The 21,532-nt window shown below is 36.8% G+C and overlaps 1 protein-coding gene across 1 annotated transcript in view; it reads left to right on the forward strand.

Annotated features, from left to right (window-relative positions):
- The window catches only part of LOC134540351 (helicase domino), a 329,560-nt gene that overhangs the window by 18,359 nt on the left and 289,669 nt on the right, over positions 1 to 21,532 (forward strand). Inside the window, exons 2-5 of the mRNA XM_063383024.1 lie at positions 6,864 to 7,039; positions 7,433 to 8,015; positions 8,362 to 8,672; positions 20,985 to 21,125. Of these exons, the coding sequence (XP_063239094.1) occupies positions 6,875 to 7,039; positions 7,433 to 8,015; positions 8,362 to 8,672; positions 20,985 to 21,125 (1,200 nt within the window). The 5' untranslated portion in view covers positions 6,864 to 6,874. The remainder of the gene's footprint in view (positions 1 to 6,863; positions 7,040 to 7,432; positions 8,016 to 8,361; positions 8,673 to 20,984; positions 21,126 to 21,532) is intronic.

Here is a 21,532-nt window from a genome sequence, read left to right on the forward strand (position 1 = left end):
AAAAATTGCCGCATTTGATTTACGATACATTTTCCCAATTTAATAGTTTTCTTGATGACCAAACTAAAAAGTTGGCAGGTATGATTTCTGTTTGTGCTTAAATAATTAATTTCATAATTTTTTGTGTTTAAAACTATAATATGTCTAGTTATGTTTATAAGGATTCAGACCTCTGATTATTCTATTTGGTCTGACTAACATGCATGAAAACAATTGAAATAATCGACTAGATGTTAAAAATAATGTTCACTTTTCATAAAAAATGTTAGTATTGTGGAGCAATATCTACCCAGAAAAATTATAAATCTTGATTTTTGAAGTCATACTTCTTTAGGCGCGTTATGAAAGAATTATGAGAGTGAAATTTTAAGATGTGCGCGCATCACTGTAACACAAAATCAACAGTTTGAAGCTGCCCGCTAATTCGGTCATTAAGTCTCAAAAAAAAAGCTACCAACAAAATATAAATAGAATCTCTATTAGTCGCGCATGGTGGCATGCTCGTCGCCTGTGATCACTGTTTTCACATTTATAATATTTATCCACATGTTTGTAGTTTCTACATTCACAACACGTGATTTAGTTTCATACAAGTGCGAATTATTTATGTGCTAATAAATTATATTCAGTAGTGATTTAAATTGTTTATTTTGATTAATATTATCTACTATTCCTAAATATAAGTTAAAAAAAATTGTGTTTATAAATATAATTGAGATATCTGTATATATTATTTATTGATATAAATTAAAATATTATTTAATATAATAAATACTAAATATTATTAAATTATTAATGTTAAATATTAATATTGGTTATATAATTATTTTGAAAATAAAGAAATAAATTTAATAAAACATTTAATAAAAAATTTGTGATTAAAATTGAACATGAAATTAAAATATTAATTTTTAATATTTATTATTAAATTGAATAAATAATAAATATTTATAAAAATAAATGAACAAGTTTCATGAAAACTTTTTGATAAAAATGAAAAGTGAATATTAAATTAAGAAAATAATAAATTTTTAAAATGAATAAACTTATATTAAATTTCTGAATTTATTATTCAATTTATATATTTTCTTTTAAAATATTAAATAATCAATAATAAATATTTAAAATTAACATGGTTCATACATGTCCTGGAAAACCTGGAATTTCAAATAAAACTGTTTCCAGTACTGGAAATGTCCTGGAATTCGCAAATAATTGTAATTTGTCCTGGAAATTTTATCATTATCCTTGAAATTTTATTTAGCACACTCTGTTACAGTAAAACACTTGATTAAATAACTTAAGTTTCCTTTAACTGAAGTAAATTCTCCGTCCGTGCAGCATGTATTGTATACAAACATAAATTCATAGATAACATGTCGTGAAGTAGACGTTCATCTATAAACTTAAAAGGCGTAATACATGATCTTGCACTTTAAAGCTGGTTTTTTTTTTTTTTTTTTTTTTCCATTTCTGTGTTTTCACCAATGTGATTTTTTTTTTGTGGATTCCCAAAGTTAATGATCAAACTTCATATGAATATTATATATTAATACAGAGATACTAGTAAAAACATTTTTAAAGCTATTAAAATGAGGAAATTATTATTTACTTATAGTCAGATCTGTACATAATTCTAACTTTTATATTAATTTGTCAGTAATACTCTTAGAAAAAAAAACATCACAGTTTCCTTCTTGTCACAAATCATAAAAATATATTTACAGCTGCAAAGCTTTCAAGTTGATATTTTCCTTTGGATGGAGGATGTTGTTGTTTCAGAACGAGCTATTGGTATTTGGCCACAAGTTACAGCATTTGTTGATTCTTACAAAGGTAAACTCAAATCTGCTCTGTGTACCAAGTCTTTTCAGACTGTTCAGAAGGCTACTAAAGATCCACTGATGGTTGCCAAATTGTCTTTCTTTTCCTTTATTGGAAGTCAGATACAACCATACCTCAAGTGCTACCAGACTGATTCCCCCTGATTCCTTTTCAAGCTTCTGACACAATAGAATTGTTGTATGGACTAATGTCATTATTCATAAAGAAGGAAATTTTGGATAAGGCAAACAATGATGTAGATTTGTTGCACTTGATCCTAATAGCAAGGATAATACAGTGTTAACGAAGAGTATCGAAACTGGTTTTGCAACAAGAAAACAACTGATTATGTGTGTTACACAAAAGAAAGTCACAGACAAGGATGTTTTAGTGTTCAAATCTGAATGTCTACAGTTATTGAAAGTATTGGTTAAAAGAATTCAAGATAAAAATCCATTGAAATATCCTGTAGTGAGATATTCCAGGTGTCTTGACCCTAGAACTCTACTATGCAATGAAACTGAAATCACTGAAACATTTAAAAAGTTGCTTCAGCAGATTGAAAATAGAAAACTGATCAGTACAGGTGTGTGTGATGCAACTTTACTACAGTTCAAGTTGTTCCTCAGAGAAGTGTCACCAGATCCTTCACAGTTTACAAACTTTGATAGAAATACTCAAAGGTTAGGGTCTTTTTTTTTTTGTAAATATTTCCTGGACAACAAACAGTATGCAGATTTGTGGAAAGTATTTAAACTTATTTTGACTCTGTCTCATGGCCAAGCATCTGTAGAACGTGGTTTCTCTGTCAACAGAGAAAGGCTTGTGGAAAATTTAACAGAAAAACTCTAGTAGCAATGAGGATTGTGTACGATGAATTTAAAGATAAAAAAGTAAGTGATGTTATTTTCAGTAAAGAACTGTTGGCAAATGCTAGATCATCAAGAATGCGCTATCATCACTTCTTGGATGAACAGAAGAAATAAACATCTAGAGAGGAAAGTAGTAGAAAGAGGTCACATGTTAGAAACTGTCCAAGAACTGAAGAAGAAGAAGCTGCTGATTGAGATATCAATTTATTCAATGAATAAAGAAGCTGATTCAATGGCATTACTTGCTGAGACAAGAAATGATTTCATTCTTCTTTCAAAGTCCAACGCATACAGGAAAAAATCATGTGAATCGACAGCCGAAGTCGCAAGGTTAGGTGAAGAGATTGAAAAACTGTCTAAAAACTGTTAAAAAAGGTAATAATTGTTTTGTTGTAATTGGAATATAACTGGAAAAATATTGAAAAACACCATTTTTATTATTATTAGTGTTTATCTTTGAATTAAGTGCTTGTCATTTTATCGATTACAACATAGTATCAAATAACAATTATTGTTATGTTTGAAAATCTGTGAAATGTCCTGGAATTGTCCTTGAAATTTTTTTTCAATTTGTGTATGACCCTTATTAAGAATCTTATAATATTTAGTACAAATTGTCACATATATTTATTATTCTCTAAATTTTATTTATTGAATTTTTCAAATTTTGGACTGAACTTTATTTACTTGTATTGACTATCTTTTTTCAGCCCTTTTATTATTTAATTGTAATTAATTATTTACATGCAATTAAAAACTATTTTTTAATGATGACTTCTCACGTGCGTACATAAGTACACGCACCCATTTTTTTATTTAACGACAACCATAGGATGTAAATATTTTACTCAAGGCTTTTTTTTTCTTTGCAAAATGATAATTATTGGTAGTATGAGCATTGTTATGTTAGGAATTTTTTAACATGAAAAAAAAAAAGACAATGCGTTACAGAAGCAAGACGAATTTTGTATGATATTTACCTTGAAATTACAAACACTGAGCAAGATAGCGTAATACATGGGAAATATGGGTAATTTAGAAAAACATTTTGAGTACATTTGGAAGCCAATTATACCAAAGAGCACGATACACGAAATTACGAAAGAAACCAATGTTCTCTTAAGCCAATATAGGAGTGAAGAAATTGTCAAATTAAATACCTTACAGTAGTACTCAAACTGTTTTATAAACTTCATAGGGTTCCAGTACTTTTTTCTGAATAAATGGGAATATTATCTATCCAACTTTTTGCTGGATGATGCAATGCTATCATTGGGTCATAGATTATTTTAGTAACAACTTGTGTGGCCTGTGTACTTTCATAAGATATATATGTCTGTGTGTTTGTAATGATTAAAATTTTCTCCAAATTCACAAAACTGTGTCCTTATAGAATTGTTAATGGTCACAGTGTTCTACATAGTTAAATAATTTGTAAATGATATAGGCCTACCAGCTATGGTCATTTCTGACAAAGGGACACAATTTCATAACAATGTCTTGCAAGAAAGGTTAAGGAAATAAAAAATTATACCCACGAGAGCATTCGTAAGACATCCACAAAGCAACCTTGTGCAGCGAGAAATGAGGAACCTAGGTAATATGTTGCGTGCACTTTGCCATAACAGCTAACAGAGTTGGAGTAATAAAATACCTCTCATAGAATGAGTGATGAATAACACCGTACATAGCGTCACTGGTATAACACCTTATGAGATTCTAACCGGAAAAAGGTCAAAAGTAATCCCCACAACACTATTATGCAACCTTGACCAGAATACAACAGAAACTATTCAAAATATTAGATTTTAAAAGACTAAACATAATTATGTAAATTTTTCTGAAATAAATTCAAACCATACCAAAACTTTGCATAATGCGTCATGAAATCACTATTCTTTCTCTACTTCGCCCATTCTTCGTCGAATGTATTTATTCTATGATTCAAATTACTCTTTGCTTCCTAAGTTCCTCTCGAATTTAGGAGTTAATTCCTCTATGACTGAAGTTTGTTCTTGCATATCACTGAACTTTCGTTTCCTTTTCCTGTTTTGTTTGACTTAAATCGACCCACAACTGCTTGTTTTCAAGCAATAGGTTTTCTATGGACGTATTTTACTCAAAAGGTCTACAAGTTTAACTGTTTTAAATGTAATTTCAAATGATGACTAGAATAGAGATTCCCCCTCCACCCCTTTATGTTGTAATTTCTAATTTGGAATAGGGCATAAACTAATATGGAATTATAAAATTTTCTTGGCTCGAAAATAATAGCTGTGTAATTAAATTAATTGGGACAGTTAGAAAAATTTGGAATTTTATCGTTTTTAAATACACAATAATTTTGGTTCTAGGGGGGTTGAACATTTTGGGCTGCATAGTAGTTTTCTTGTCGTAGTAACTGGGGGAAGTAAGGGAAATTCAATCCTGGCATTCTCTACGGTGGTTTTTGGTAGTTCTTAAGGCTAGTACAGGTAAAATTAGAGAAAGGTAGCGGTCAACAAATCTTAAATATTGCACCTGTTTTATCGGACTAATACAAGAGAAAAAGATCTTGTGAGGAGATTAGGAGATCTGGAGAATATGGGGGTGGATTATACTATAGCGTGTGTGCCAAGAAAACTTGCTCTGTTACTGCAATGCCTGTCATAATTTCCATGTAAAATTCTTTCTTGTACACCAATTTGGTTATTTCTTTTTCTTGGCTTTTCTGTTATTTAAAGGCTTTCTTGTACATTTATCACGATGGCCGCATTTTTAAAAAAATTTTGTCTCAAATTTACTTGGCCGACATTTACTCAATATTATCACATTTTGATAATATTATAATCACTTGCATAATCTTTTACAGGTTTAAAGTAACATGTAGTAGGTAAATATATAGTGATAATTTTGTGGCCTAAACTCAAATACAAGACGGCTATCAAAGTAAATTTACAGAATTTCCCTTAATTAAAATTATTCAAATGAAATGAAATAACTAACTTGGTATGTGAGACAGATACTTAATGAAAGACATTTATCTAATTTTACTGAGGCTTATATTTCGTGCGAGGTTAATAGTTTAACCACTACACCATTGTGAATCTTTAAGTAAAATATCCACATATTGAAAGACAAAGTTCTTTTCCAGAAGAGTTGTGATTTATATGAATTGTTGATTTAATGGTCCAGAAACAGTATAAACCTTTAATGCTCTTAAAAATGTAATTTGTTTAGTAAACCAATTGTAATTTAACTGATTGGTGGACATAGTAAGAAGTATGTGGCAGCGTGGCAGGTATTGAATACAAATTCTAACTTTTATTTAACTTTTTAATTATCCTTCATTGATTTTGCAATTATTGTATTTATGTACTTGTAACTTAATGTCAACAAGTTTGTGTTTGTGTTATTTTCATTGCTTTTGTGTACCTGAGGCTTGGAGTGTTTAAATAAATACATTCCTTATTTGGTTAACTTAGCAAGCTTCTCTAATAATTGTGGCCGAAGTTCTTCATTTCATTTCTTTATATTTCCTTTTTTCCCATTAACTGGGTTAAAAATCCATACATGCACTTTTTTCGATAGCCCACATACCTAATTTGGTTTCTTCCTTGCTACAGCCACATTTTGTCCTAATTACGTTCATCTGTTGCATGGCTCTAGCCATCTCTTGCGACATGGTGTTTCCTTGTTGCCTCGATACAGCCACATCTTGCGACATGATGTTTCCTTGTTGCCTCTGTCCAGCCACATCTTGCGACATGATATTTCCCTGTTGCCTCGGTCCAGCCACATCTTGCGACATGATGTTTCCTTGTTGCCTCCGTCCAGCCACATCTTGCGACATGTTGTTTCCTTGTTGCCTCCGTCCGGCCACATCTTGCGACATGATGTTTCCTTGTTGCCACGGTCCAGCCACATCTTGTGACGTGATGTTTCCTTGTTGCCTCGGTCCAGCCACATGTTGCGACGTGATGTTTCCTCGTTGCCTCGGTCCAGCCACATCTTGTGACGTGATGTTTCCTTGTTGCCTCGGTCCAGCCACATCTTGCGACACAATGTTTCCTTGTTGCCTCGGTCCGGCCACATCTTGCGACATGGTGTCTCCTTGTTGCCTCGGTCGAGACACCTTGTCTCATGTTGTTGGGGTGGCAGTGACTGGTAGAGGCCTGGTGTGCGCAGGTAGTGTGCGGATGAGCGACCAGCAGTTGGGGGGTGGTGGCAGAGGGACGCCCCGGCCACCACCCCCGCAGCACCAGGCGGTCAGCGTCGCGCCCGGCCAGGCCGTGCGTATGCAGCAGGTGCTCACCACCCGCGGCCAGCAGTTCACCCTCGTCAACGTCCCGGGACTCACCCAGGTCTGTCCCTGCACTTGCACTGGAAGTCTACATCAGCGTGGCTTGCTCATAACTTTATACTTATGGTTGCACCTGATGAGCATATTTACAGGGTGTGCAGCATCAGGGACAACAGGAAAATCTGCAACTGTCGGGGAATTTTTGGTTTTTGAAAAAAAAAATTACTAATAGTCAGGAAATACATGATAGGTTCAAGAGTTTCAATGAAATAATTAGACTAATAAGGCTTATTTTGCATCATTAATTTTTTAACTGTGTCATGCATATTGTATTATATTATTGTATTTCATGAGCCTGAATTCTACCTGTTATGGAGCTCTGAGCGTGATGTGAGAAAGCTCCAAAGAAGTGGGTTTTGCTGAACACTTAGTGTTGGTGTGATGCTGTCTGTAGGTGATGCCCGCCGGAGCGACGTCCCTGCAGCAGGCGGGTGTCGCGAGGATCCTCAACATCGGGCCGTCGCAGCGCGTGAGCATGGTGGGGCACGCCCCCGCGAGCAACGGCGTGCCGGACCCCGCGGGACGCACGGTGTCCCTGGTGGCCATCGGCCAGCCCCTGGTGGGCGCCCTGTCGTCCCCGCCGCGCCAGGCACTGCTGGTGCGGGCCCCCGCCCCGGCGCACAAGAGGCCGCGCGAGCCCCAGGCGAGGCCGCCGCCCAGCGACGAGGTGGCGGCACTGCGCCGGGGCTGCGCGGAGCACCGGGCCATGCGGGCGGACCGGGCCCGCAGCGACTACGCGGAGAAGGCGGCGGAGCTCATCTTCCTGCAGGCGGGGGGCGACCTGCTCAACTACCTGGAGTGGCGCCAGGGCTCCTTCTCCCCTCAGTTCCTGCACTTGTTCCGGGTCCATCGGCTGGACCCGGGGGACGACGACGAGGACCTCACCCCGCTGCTGAAGAGGGCCAGGGTCGCGCCCAGCGTGCCGCCTGCCCCGGTCACCCCCTCCATCCCCGCCACTGCCGCGGAGCCCCAGCCAGGTAGGGCTCGTCATGTTCAGAGCAGTATCAAATATTTTGTTAGAGCAAAAATGTGTACAACCCATTGATGACAAGGCATTTTGTGTACAATGTACAAAAGTAAAATACATATATAGAGGTATTAAAAATCTTTATAAAAAAATAGTATGAATCATTGTTACCAACGTAAAATAAGGATGCCATAAAAAAGGTGAATAATTAAGAATAATTACCCTTATAATATTTATGTAATAAAATAGCACATGCAGTTGCAGATTGGGGGTTGTTTTGATATACACACACGCACACAACCGAGGTCACTGAGGGTTTTTGCTTGCCTGGTTCTGCATAGCTGTGCTGTCGGCAGGAGCGCCGGAGGTGAACAGCGTTGGGCGGCCGTCGCCGGCGGACAGGCGCTCCGCCCCGGCCTCGCCCACCAAGCGGCCGGCGGCGGCAGGCAGCCAGGAGCAGATGGCGGAGAAGGCCCGCCAGGAGGCTCACGTGCTGCAGCGAGTGTCGGAGCTGCAGCGCGAGGGACTGTGGTCGGAGCGGCGGCTGCCGCGGTGCCAGGAGCCGCCCCGCACCAAGGCCCACTGGGATTACCTGGTGGAGGAGATGGTGTGGCTTGCCGCAGACTTCGCCCAGGAGCGCAAGTGGAAGAAGGCTGCTGCCAAGAAGGTAGAGTCCACACTCTAAAAAAATTCTCGCATAAATGTCGCTTTATGTTTTTGGTCCCACTGTTAAGAATCCAAGTGCTTCGTGTAGTTAGTAAACATGACATAAACCACCTTTAAACATCAATATGTTTTCAAGAACTTTTGATGGTTCCGGTTTTACTTTTTATTTGATTTATGAAAACGTGTCAGTTATTATACGTATCGTCTAGTGTGAAACCTTGCGAGTACAGTGTAGTGTGCTATGTTATTTTCATTGGCTGTTGGAACATGTTGGGTTTACCGGTGCTTATTAAAAATAACTGTAAAATAGTTTTGTTTGTGTGTTAAAATTTTGAACTGTATAGTATGTTTTCAACTATATAGCTGTGCTACGATCGCCGTACTAGAAAAATGGGGAAGTTCAAGCTTCATCTTGAATGGCTTGAAAGAAAGGATGGGAATGGTTATGTCATCAAGGAATGGGGAAGAAAACATAATGACCAAGAACTTTTCTGTTTGTTATGTAATCAAGAACTTTCCTGTTTGTTATGTAATGTGACCTTCAGTGTCAGCGCTAAAGGTTTTCTAGCCATTTCGCAGCATGCCAGTACTACAAGACACAAGAAATTTTGTGAAACAAATTTACATTAAAAACAGCTCCGACTTGCAGCAGTTAGGCCAAGTTGTTCAAGTTCTACAGAATTTGCAGATATTGTACCACTTGCAGAAAAAACATTACAATTGTACATTGTGCGTGACAATTACCGGTATACAGCTGCTGAAATTTGTTGGGTTTTAAAATGTGTTGCATCAAATTTCTCTTTTTCATTGTGCGATAATATGGCAGAATTGTTTGGCTGTATGTTTCCTAACAATGGTAATGGTAGTTCAGAAATCGCTGATAATTTTTCTTTGGGTAGTACAAAAGCAAGGTATCTCTTGACTGATGCTTTGGCCCCTTACTTTCAGAAACTTTTGTTGGATGACTTGGCAGGGGCATACTATAGCATTTGCTATGATGAGACTACAAATAATGCCGGCAAAAAGGAACTTCATATTGCTGTAAGATACTGGTCAGAAAGGAAAAAAAATGTCACCATCTTCAAACATATTTGATTGGTTCAGCTACAGCCAAAGTTGTTCTTGAGAAAATAGATAATGCATTGGACAGTGCATCGTTACCTCGTCAGAAACTTGTGATGCTCGGCTGTGATGCCCCAAATGTTAACAAAAAAACAATACGACTCATGAATGAAGAATTGAAGAATATTAGAAACAAAAAAAAACCTTCTTGATATTGGGACTTTCAATATCCACATTTTACATAATGCATTTCTATGTGGACTTGATGTATTCGGGGAAAGTGCATCTGATTCAGTGATATCAGTTCATGACTTTTACACTGGTTGGCCATTTAGGTGGGAAGATTATGCTGTGTTTCAGACTGAACTAAACCTTCTTCATCACAACTTTATCAAACATGTGTCGTCAAGATGGCTCACGCTAGAAGGAGCAACAGTAAGATTCATAGAACAGTGGAGTGCTGTGAAAAAAATGCTTTTTGTTGTTTGTTCCAAAAGAGAAGAGTGACTTAACAAAGAATGCAAGTATCGAAGGATTGTGGAATTGTTAAAGAAACCATCTATGAAGGCTGAATTATTGTTTGTGACTTCAAGTGCTCGCTTGTTCACACGTTTCACTGGCATGTTTCAGAAAGATGAGCCTCTGATTCATGTTATGTTTGACGATCTTAATACCTTGTTAAAAACATTAATTGGGAAAGATTTTAAACCTGACTCCATCAAAGAACTTGGGGTGTGTAAGGGTCTGCTAAAACCAGAAAATCTTCCTGCAAGTCAAGTTCAGGTCAATGATGATGTTTAATCTGATCTGAATCAGGTAAAATATGATTGTGTTACTTATTTAATTATTACTTATGTAAGGGTTGGTAACCTACGGGTATATATGCTTATGTAGCCTTGATACATTAAATTTCTTTCATCATATATTGTTATCCTTTTAAGACTCAAAAGGTAATCATAGTCAGTAAATTTTGCATTCAAAGGTTTTTTTTTTTTTTGTTTTTCACACGGCGCCCAAAATATTTAACCATTTGATAGGTTTTAACCCAGTAATACAGATATTTAAAATACTTGGGTTAATTTTCTGAGTGAGTGTTGATCCTCGAGTGTTTAGGCCGAGAGGCTACATAAGCATAAATGCCCGTAGGTGACCAACCCTTACACTTAGTTACAAATTTTTTCCACCTCTCAGTTTGCTATAAAATTGTCACTTAGTATTATAGATACGAAGTTGCTATTTTTTCCCTTTCATTTCTTTCTTTCTTTCTTCAGATGCGGGAGTGTGACCGCCTCCTATTCCTTGACATGGTACAGAAGCATTTTGTAAAAGCTTGCTCACACGTACTATCTAAATCCTCTTTAAAGTCAAAGCCATTACTAAAAAAAAATTCAGCTTCCTTCAGCAAAAGGAGAGAGTTTCTCTGCGAAGTTGTTCAGATATTGTCACCGTTTTAAAAGCATTGCCCATGAATATTGACACTGGTGTCCTTCAAGATTAATGGAAGCTGTTACAACAAGAAAAAGTACCTGATATCTGTGATCGTATTAATGATTATTGGTTGCAATTTTTTGTCATGAAAAATACCTTGAATGTGTTCAAGTATCCTGAAGTGAGTGCTGTAGTGAAAGCTGTGTTGTGTTTACCACATGGGAATGCAGATGTGGAGTGCAGCTTCTCTGTCTCTTCCAAGTTTTTGACAGAAGAAAGAGGGTCCATGTCTGAAAGAACATTAAATGCTGCAATGATTGTCAGAAGTTTGAAAATGTTTGACATGAATCCTCATTTGGTTCTCATGATTAGGGGCCTGTTCTTTTCGCGATCGCGATTAAACGACGATAAACGCGAAATCACCATTAAATACAGTTTTTATGCGAAATCGCCAAAACACAGCGTTTTTACACGAAATTTTGTATTAAAACGCGAAATCGCAGTGTTTTTACGCGAAATTTAAATACTGGTTAAAAGACTTGTCTCGTCAATGGTAAACAAACACCGCAACATGGCCGCCAAACATTAATCATAAATGCACTAAAGCAAACAAAGGCTTACACACACTCACGTTATAATGTTAAACCCAAAAATATACTGTAAAAATACGCAAAACTACGGCGTTTATTTTCCTTTCCGCCATAATGTTTGGATAGATAAGACAAACAGGCGAAGTTTTAAAGCGTACGCACACCGCTCGGGGCACTGACGTCAGCTTGGAACAGCGACACCGGATAATACAAAAGCAAGCAGATGATTGGGCAAACGGTGTTTGGAACAGCCTTACGTGAGTGGCCATACCACGTCAGCCGGGGGCGCTGGCATATAGTTGGAACAGCGTCGTAGTATCAAGCAGATTAAATCGCGCCAAAAAGCGGAAAAATGTAAACAAAAACAAACATTAATTTTCGAATGGTGTGACGATGATGATTACCGTATTGGTCCGAATATAAGGCGACCATTTTTACATAAACGAGAGATGCAAAAATTGGAAGTCGCCTTATTTTCGCACCCAAGACGCCAGAACCGCAAACATTAGTTCCAAGCTGAAAGCTACAGTAGAAACATTGTTTAACAAAACGTTCACGATTTTTTATATTAACTAAAACTTTGTTACCTCACACGGAGAAAAACGATAAATCCACCTAATATTGCAGTAATTCACAATTGTTTGAAGTTGAAAATTAAAATATTTGTTATTGAGTAAAAACGTGAATGTTGAAGCATCTCAAAATGGCAACCTTTTATTTCACAATTCATATTTGTACTTTGTGTACAACCGCGTGTTAATATTTACGGTAATTTATCTTCAGATTTTTAACGGAAATATTTGTACTAAAATATCACAGTTATTTTCAGAACGATTGTTTACGTTTACAAACATTTCGGATGTAATGTTTGGAAATTCACGGCTGCCAACTGTCTTTCCACAATATTTCTTTGTTGTAAAACGAACATTGCCGAACACGCACGAAGACGCCATATTAACAGGAATTTGGTACGTTGCTTCAAAAGCTATTTTAATAATCCACTCCTTATTTATGTAAAAACCTTTCATAATTATAATAGATTATTCTTTCAAATTCATAGAACAGACTCTCTCTGTCAGAGAGTAATATGGACAAATATACGCGGTCACGTAACCGAAGTTATTCTTGGCCGTATGCTTCATCATGTCAGCTAGCCACTTGTTTTGTTCCGGCAAGATGCATTCTTTGTTTGCTTTTTTTACGTTTAACACACTACAAAATAGTAATACGCCTTGTTCTGTGGTAATACGTAGCTTAAGTCAAACGGAAAGTTAATTGCTGTATTTTAAGAGTGATTAATAGCCATTGTAAAAATTTTAAATTCGTAGATACAGTAAACTGTGAAAAATGAACAATCACACATCAGTGGAATGGCGGGGAACGAGGTCTAGACAAATAAACAGCTCTGAAGATGACAATTATGCAGCTTCATTAGAGTAAACATACGAAAAAATTTATAGTGTAATACTTAAAAATGTAAATATTTTCTAATTGTTTTCTTTTGACTTTTAGGGTAGGCCATTCAAACTTATTTTAAATAAGTAATGTGATAAATATAAATTAATTGTTATACATAAATTCAAAAACGATTTATCAACACAAAATGTATGTCTAATGAATTTTCACATTAATTTCTACCAAAAATTACTTTTACATTTGTTTGGCCTCCTGAAACTGCAGGTCGCCTTATATTCGGGCCAATACGGTAGTTGGCCAACAGTTTTTATAGATTTTGTTGGGTCGTTACAACAACTCGGAAATACCATAACGCCGAATGTCAAAATTGACCACAAAGCCGAAATAACAACTGAATGAATTTGTGTGTGTTTCTTAAATGTACCTTAACGCCGAAATACCACAATCAAACCTTACCTTACTTACCTAGCCTAGCCTAGCCTAGCCTAGCCTAGCCTAGCCTAGCCTATCCTAGCCTAGCCTATCCTAGCCTAACCTAACCTAACCTAGTCTAACCTAACCCAACCTTTGTGGCAACCCTGTAATGTCATTTTTCGGCGTTGTGGTACACAGCAGTTTTCTAGCTATCGTCGTTGTGATCAATTTGGCATTTTGGCGTTGTGGTGCGTACTCGATTTTGTTAAAGGGATTAATAGTTTTCCAGATTAGTATATGGGAACGAACTAATAATCAGTGTCTAAATCAAAAGTATTGTCATATAAATATATGTAACCTATTTGTTTAGGGTATTCAGTAATGAGTAGGTTCAAGTAAAATTATTTAACTTAAATAATTTTAGATATATTTACGGTAACACACACAATTTTAGATATATTTACGGTAACACACGTTTTTTTTTTTTTTTAAGTTTTTAGCGCCGCTTTTGTGTTTTTTAAGTGAATTTTAGCACCGCTTTTGTGTTTTAAAGTGAATTTTAACACCGCTTTTGGTAATTTTTAATGACGAAATCTGAACATTTTATTTACCACTTTCAGGGGGCCCTACTCATGATGAAAGAGCTTCTGTCCATGGCTCGAAGTGCACATTCCAGCTACCAGGCTCACTTTGAGAGGAAGAGAAAGGAATTAGAGGAAGATGCAATACTAGAAGCTGAGAAAAAAAGGGTGGCACAGGAACTGAAAAGGACAAACTTAATTACAGAACGAGAGAAGATTTAAATAGATGAAGAAAAGTTGAAAATTTTGAGGAGAGAAGAAGAGCAAAAACGGAAAGCTATGGATAAGCTATTCCTTGAAGCTAACAGTAGGCTAAAGAAGGCAGTTTCTCAGAATAACATGTCTGAAATACTATTAGCTCAAGCTATGCTTGAAGGTGTGCTTAATGGGAAGAAAGAAGAATCTGAGAAGAAGCAGGAACTGGAAGCAGTGTAGCACTCTGTTGAAAAGAGGAATTTAAAAATAATATCTGATTATTTTTCAAAAAGGCGAAGATTTAAATTTCCTGTATTTTTGCAGCAGTAGCTATGCTCATGTATTAAAATAGCTCGGTTAGGACATTTGTCTTTACAATTTTCCTAAATAGTAAAGCTTGCTTACCAATTTCCCTAATTTTTCAATACCAGAAAAATGCAGTGGACACTATAGAGTTTTTTTCCTTCGCAAAATCTATATAATTTTGTGTTTCTGTATGTAGGCCTACCTCTACTAATGTCCATTTTTCTATTATTAATGTTACTGTTGTAAAATGTGTTTTAAGAACTGTCATTTGTAAATCAAAAGGTTTATATGCAATGGATCATTTTAAATAAAAGGTAAGTTAATATATATTTTCAATTATTAATGGTAATCCTGTATAATCTTGTGTTTTAAGGACTTTCGCTTGGAATTTTTTGGAAGGACTTAAATTAATTACTGTACATAATATGTGCGTTTTTTTAAAAGCGTCAGTTATTGTTTTAGTGATTACAGTGAAACCCTGATTATCCGTTTTCCAATGGACCATGAGTAAAAAACGGATAATGCAGGAAATCCTACAATGTGGGAACACACTCTAAAGTTACCAAATGCACAATGTATGTACTATTGTAAAAACTTTCAGTGAATCAGTTAGGTATTTCCATAAACTGACACCAGCAGCACACTGTATATACACTTTTCATGGGGACAAAGTAAAAAAGTGTAAAAAGCGGGAAAGTGTAAATAAAGGGAAAAGTAAGAAATACGTTAAAGTTAATTAAAATACAGTCGCATCCTGCAGCGTTCATAACAAATGCGGGCTACATTACACATACGCATTGCACCACAGTAAAAAAATTTTAAATAAAAGGGCCGCAAATTGGACATTTACCGTCAATTAAAAGCGCGCCGTGCGCGGAGATAGGTCATCGTACTCAATCAGCTGTTATGGCGCGACGTACCCGCCGGCTGGCTCTCTGTTGTCTGAGCTGCGCATGCGCAGTATAACTCACTCAACGCTCCGCCCACACTCGTGACGTTCCATCAGCAGTCAGCCTATAGATGCGAGCTTAGCGGAAAAAAATATAAGCTCCACCTCCCATGTACCAGTTTTGTCCAGCTCTAATACCAGTTTATTGGTATACGCACCAGTTTTCTCGCTGCCGTGACGTGTTCAAGTTTACGTTCACCTTGATTTCTTGATACCAATAATTAATTATTTACGATCCCCAGATATAAATGGTTAGTTTAAAAAATATGCGTCAACTGTACAATACTTCCGAAATTATAAAATACGTTTAAAACAGTTACCAAGACTCCGCTCATTTTATCTAGTGAGGTTTATGTCTCGTACCAGTATTTCGGCTAAGTTGTGACATAAATATAGTAACAGAACGTTTATACATTCGTGAGTTTACGTTTTTCCCGAGTACATTTTAGATTGCCTCCTGCTATAATTACTCGGACTTTTACACGCCTAGGCTTAAATTATTATATGTTTAGAAATAAAAGCAACTTTTCATGTTATAAAATATGTTTATTTTGCGATTTAAAATGTTCACTGCCGACTATAAAAGTTACGTTTTTCACAATGTTTTTAGGCCTACTATCGTTGTTACGTGATGTAAATAGCGGGATGGATTAGATTTTTGAGACGTAATTCGCGTGAAAGTATTGTATTGGATTAAATGGGAACCTGAAGAATATAGTGCAAATAACGGGAAAACGTAAATAACGGTAACGTAAATAAGGGGTTTCACTACTTGCTTAATTTTTTTAAATGAACAAAATGTGCCATCCACTGGGATGTTTGATGCCCAAACTTGCTGGAACCAAGAAAACAAAACTTTCTCAAGCTCACTGTATTTCGACTGTCTTGCCATTTTCCGTTTTTTTGAAGACTGGCCGAACTGACTTGCTTGTTTCCGAATCTCATTTCTTCTAGCGAAGATAGAATTAAGAGTCGATGGAGGAATACCATAGCGCTTTGCCAAATCAACCCGTTTTTCGCCTGGATTTTTTTCAACGGCATTTATAATTTCTAAATGCTCTTTAATGCTTTTAACCTCTTTTGTAGGCCGATACATATCAATGAACCTTTAAAAATTTCACACGTGCATTAGAGTTAAATGCGTAAAGCTAATTTACCGTAAACAAAGAAAATCTCGCGCATATACGGCCGGCCACGGAAACGCTAGGATGAACAATTTCGTCTATGTTTCTCGCAGGATTTCACTGCCGCTAAATAGAAACGTGTTTACGTTGGGCTAGTATGTACAGTATATCGACCACGGTTATATTGTTGTATCGATTATCGCACAAAGCAAGAACTATCGTGCGAGCGTTAGCTTTCGTCTGTTGTTTTATCGAAGTTGGTGAACCTGTTAGCAACAGCGTCATGCTCACTTTATTCGTTTTCTTTTAGTAATGGCCGCCATATGTAAATATTGGTATTGCGTGTCGTGTAGACACGCGTAAACTGGAATATTTCTCGGGAATTTGAATGTGAAATCGGTAAAAAGCCTGTAAAGTTCAACCCGTTAAACCGGGTTAAAAAATATTCGTAAACGATGGAAACGGGATTTGTTTAACATTGTTCTTGTGGGATTTTTTCGGGACCACGGACATTGAACAATAAAACCGGGAAATTCTACAATGCGGGAACGAATAAACGAGGTTTCACTGTATATATTTTCTTAAAGGTTTTATGTAGTCTATAGTATTAAAGTTATGCAACAAAAACATATTTTGTTTAACTTAAAATGGAAAAATAAAAAGCATGACTCCAAGGTGAGCCAGAACTAATGCATAACTATCATTGTATTACACACTAACCACAAAACAGTGCAGCCTATCAAATGTAGTTTACTTGACACTATATAGAGAGCACACGTGTTGCATGCAATCTGTGAACTATCAATATTGATATTCGGCTGCGTTCGTGCACTCTACAGCGAAACCCCTTATTTACGTTACCGTTATTTACGTTTTCCCGTTATTTGCATTATATTCTTCAGGTCCTGTTTAATTCGCATTTAGTCCAATACAATACTTTCACACGTATTACATCATAAAAATCGAATCCATCCCGCTATTTACGTCATGTAACAACCATAGTATGCCTAAAAACTAGAGCTGGGCCGATGCCGATCCCCGATCGTAATAATCGGCCGATTTTGTTAATTTTGCCGATCATAATGATCGGCAAAACGTAGCCGATTATTTGAGCCGATCATTGGTCTCCTACTGCAAACTTATAACATTGAATAATTACCTATACCTAACAACTTTCCATGTTTGTTTACGGTACTTTTCGGAAAGAAAATTTGATTATTCATCAAAAAATAATAGGATTTAATAATTTAAAACTAACCACACACGAAAAAAATATACCAATAAAGTAAACAAATACCGTAAGTTTTATAAACATTGAACAGTTACATACCTAAGTATCAATTTCCACGTATATTTACGGTACTTTCGGTAAAATAATTTTCCATTATACTATTTGCAAAGTCATTTATCATTTACGAACCGAAAACTATGTATTTGTTTACCATTTACGGTTAATATTACCGGAATGGCGAATGGCGACTGTTGTTTAGGTTGGTTATGTGACGCCAGAGATTAGAGTGACGCGCGTCGCGCGACGGAATTCGTACGGATTAATGGCGCTAGTAGTTTTGTGGTTAGTAAACAACTACTCTTCGGGAATTCATCTATTTAGTTTTTTCTCGCTAAATATGGCCTATTGAAAGTTTTGTTTAGCGAAATTAATATTATTATCCTGTTTAGCGGGAAATAGAGCTTAACTTTCTTTTGTATAAAAACCTGGTTGATGAAGAGTTTTGTTTCCCACAGTAGAACCTCGTTAATCCGGGACGCGCTAATACGGGAATTGGATAATCCGGGACGATTTAAAAGTGCAGAAAATAAGGAGAAGCTAAAATTGTCAGCGCTTAAAATTAACGTCACGCGGGCCGGCGGCCGGCAAACAATGCAAGCCATCGTGTGGGCCACCAAAATCTGCAACGCTGTTTGTACCGACCCTTTGTGTCGCGCCCCCCCCCCCCCCCCCCCCCCCCCTTTCAACTGTCACATTTGTCACTCTTTAAACTTGAGGGAGATGTTCTTACTTCTGCTTCCGGTCTCCCGTTTGTTCGAATGTTGTTTCACGTGCTGCTGAGTTACTTTCCGCCCGCCAACGCACGGCAGGCGCCTGGCGAGTGACGTGTCTGTCTGGCATTCGGCTGGTCGAAGGGGTGGAGGGGGGTGGGGAGCTACCCAAAATTTATGTGTACAAGGTCAGCACGATCTTATCTTTCTCTCTTCGGCTGCTGTAAATGACAGTGAACTAATGGCTAGGCAGTGCCGTATTTTTTTAAGCCGAGACAACAATTCGAAGACGGCCCTTACCGTTAACCGATTATCCGGGTTTATTATTATTATTATTTTTTACAGAATTTCAATTATCCGGGCATCGGCGGGTCCCAATGAACACGAATAATGGGGAGTTTACTATTTTTATCCATCTGCTGCCAAGGCGCAGTAAGCCTCGGTAGATGTTACGTCACATGACCTTGGCCTTAACCCAGCTGCACGCTGGTGTCTGAGAAGCTTGACAAGACCTTCCGGGCTTACCTGTATAATCGCTAGTACGTGAAATTTATGTTGTGATTTTTAAGTAATCATGTCAATGAAAAGTAGTTTTGTCTGGGAATATTTCACCGTTTATAGTGATCCGTCAAAAGCAACGTGTAATCAGAGGTACTTGAAAGGCTCTAATCGGCTCAGAAGATCGGCAAGATCGGTAGCAGATGATCGGCATCGGCATGATCGGCAAAATAGGTGATCGGCCCAGCTCTACTAAAAACATTGTGAAAAACGTAACGTTTATAGTCGACAATGAACATTTTAAATCGCAATATATATATTTATATTTTATAACATGAAAAGTTGTTTTTATTTCTAAATATATAATAATTTAAGCCTTGGCGTGTAAAAGTCCGATAATTATAGCAGGAGACAATCTAAAATGTACTAGGGAACAATGTAAACTTACGAATGTATAAACGTACCGGGAATGTCGGGAATATTACTTTACGAGGCTGCTTGTAAGTTGTGATACTATATTTGTGTCACAACTTAGCCGAAATACTGGTACAAGACATAAACTTCACATGATAAAATGAGCGTAGTCTTGGTAACTGCTTTATACGTATTTTATGATTTCGGAAATATTGTAGTTGACACATATTTTTTAAACAAACCATTTATTTCTGGAGATCGTAAATAATTAATTATTGGTATCAAGGCCTCAAGATGAACGTAAACTTGAACATGTCACGGCAGCGAGAAAACTGGTGCGTATACCAATAAACTGTTATTAGAACTGGACAAAAGTGGAACACGGGAGGTGGAGCTTATATTTTTTTCCGCTAACCTCGCATCTATTGGCTGGCTGCTGATGGAAGGTCACGAGTCTGGGCGGAGCGTAGAGTGAGTTATACTGCGTATGCGCAACTCAGAGAACAGGGAGAGCCAGCCGGCGGCTACGCCGCGCCGAAACAACAGCTGATTGAGTACAATGATAATCTCCGCGCATGGCGTTCTATTGGCGGTAAATTTCCAATTTGCGGCCTTTTTTTTTTTTTTTTTTTTAATTTTTTTACTGTGGAGCAATGCATATGTGTAATGTAGCCCGTATTTGTTATGAACGCTGCAGGATGTGACTGTATTTTAATTAACTTTAACGTATTTCTTACTTTTCCCCCGCTTTTTACACTTTTTTACTTTGTCCCCATCAAAAGTGCAAATAAGGGGTTTTGCTGTATATGGCCATCAACTTAACCAAACATGAATGATGCCAAATATCGCTGCTTCATTTTATAAGCGATACACAGTTTGTCGAAGACAAACAGATAAAGGTTAAATGTTTGGAAAGTCTTTAAAAGAAAATTTACACATCAGATAACTATATTTCTGTCAATTAAATAAGTAAGCCGTAATATCCAATGAATATTAGATTTCAACTTTAAAATATATTGTTTCATTTAGAAGAACTACCATCACAAAGTGTTCAGAATCTTAACAGCGGGTCCAAAAGCGTCATGCTAAGTTTATGAAAGAATTTTTTCTCAAAATTTTGACGCCTTAAAATAATTGTGTGACGTTTATGAGCGTGCGAAAATTATGCAATAAAATGTGGTTTAACATTTATTTTATCAATTTATTAATGTAATTAATTATTATGTATTATTAATTAAATTTTTTTATTCTTAGTTTGTAATTGTTGATTTATGTCATACATGTGTTGGATATGTCATGCGTTTGTTGGAGAGGTGGGTGTAATGGCTGTTGCAGTGTGCGAGGTGCGTGCAGAAGTATTTCCAAGAGAAGGCCATCCAGGCGCAGAAAGCTGAGAAAGGCCAGGAGCTGAGGCTCAAGAAGATTGCCAGCATTGCTGCCAAAGAGATCAAGACTTTCTGGGCCAACGTCGAGAAGGTCAGAACCTACAACCAAAGCAGTCTTCTGTAGTTGTAGCAATTGATGTTAAAAAAATTGGTTGTCTGTAAAGTCGGTTTACGGACGATAGTTTAACATGACGTCATAACAAAACATTAATGAAATGATTGCATACTTTTATGAATAAAATTGAATAATTTTTATTGAATTATCACTATTTTGTATGGATACAAAGGAGTGAAATGAAATCTACAATTTAATTGAAATATTTTATTTTCACTCAATAATTCAAATATGTTTATTACTTTAACGAACAGATTATTTAACTATAACGTTTATACGTGTTTGCTATTTAACTTCTTCCAATCTGTGTTATTCTGTTAAGGATAGGAAAAGTAGGAAACGAATGGGAGTGTTTCAAGTTTAAAGTGCCTCGAAAAAGTCAA

The sequence above is a fragment of the Bacillus rossius genome, chromosome 16 (assembly GCF_032445375.1).
Source record: "Bacillus rossius redtenbacheri isolate Brsri chromosome 16, Brsri_v3, whole genome shotgun sequence".
Classification (NCBI taxonomy): Eukaryota; Metazoa; Arthropoda; class Insecta; order Phasmatodea; family Bacillidae; genus Bacillus; species Bacillus rossius.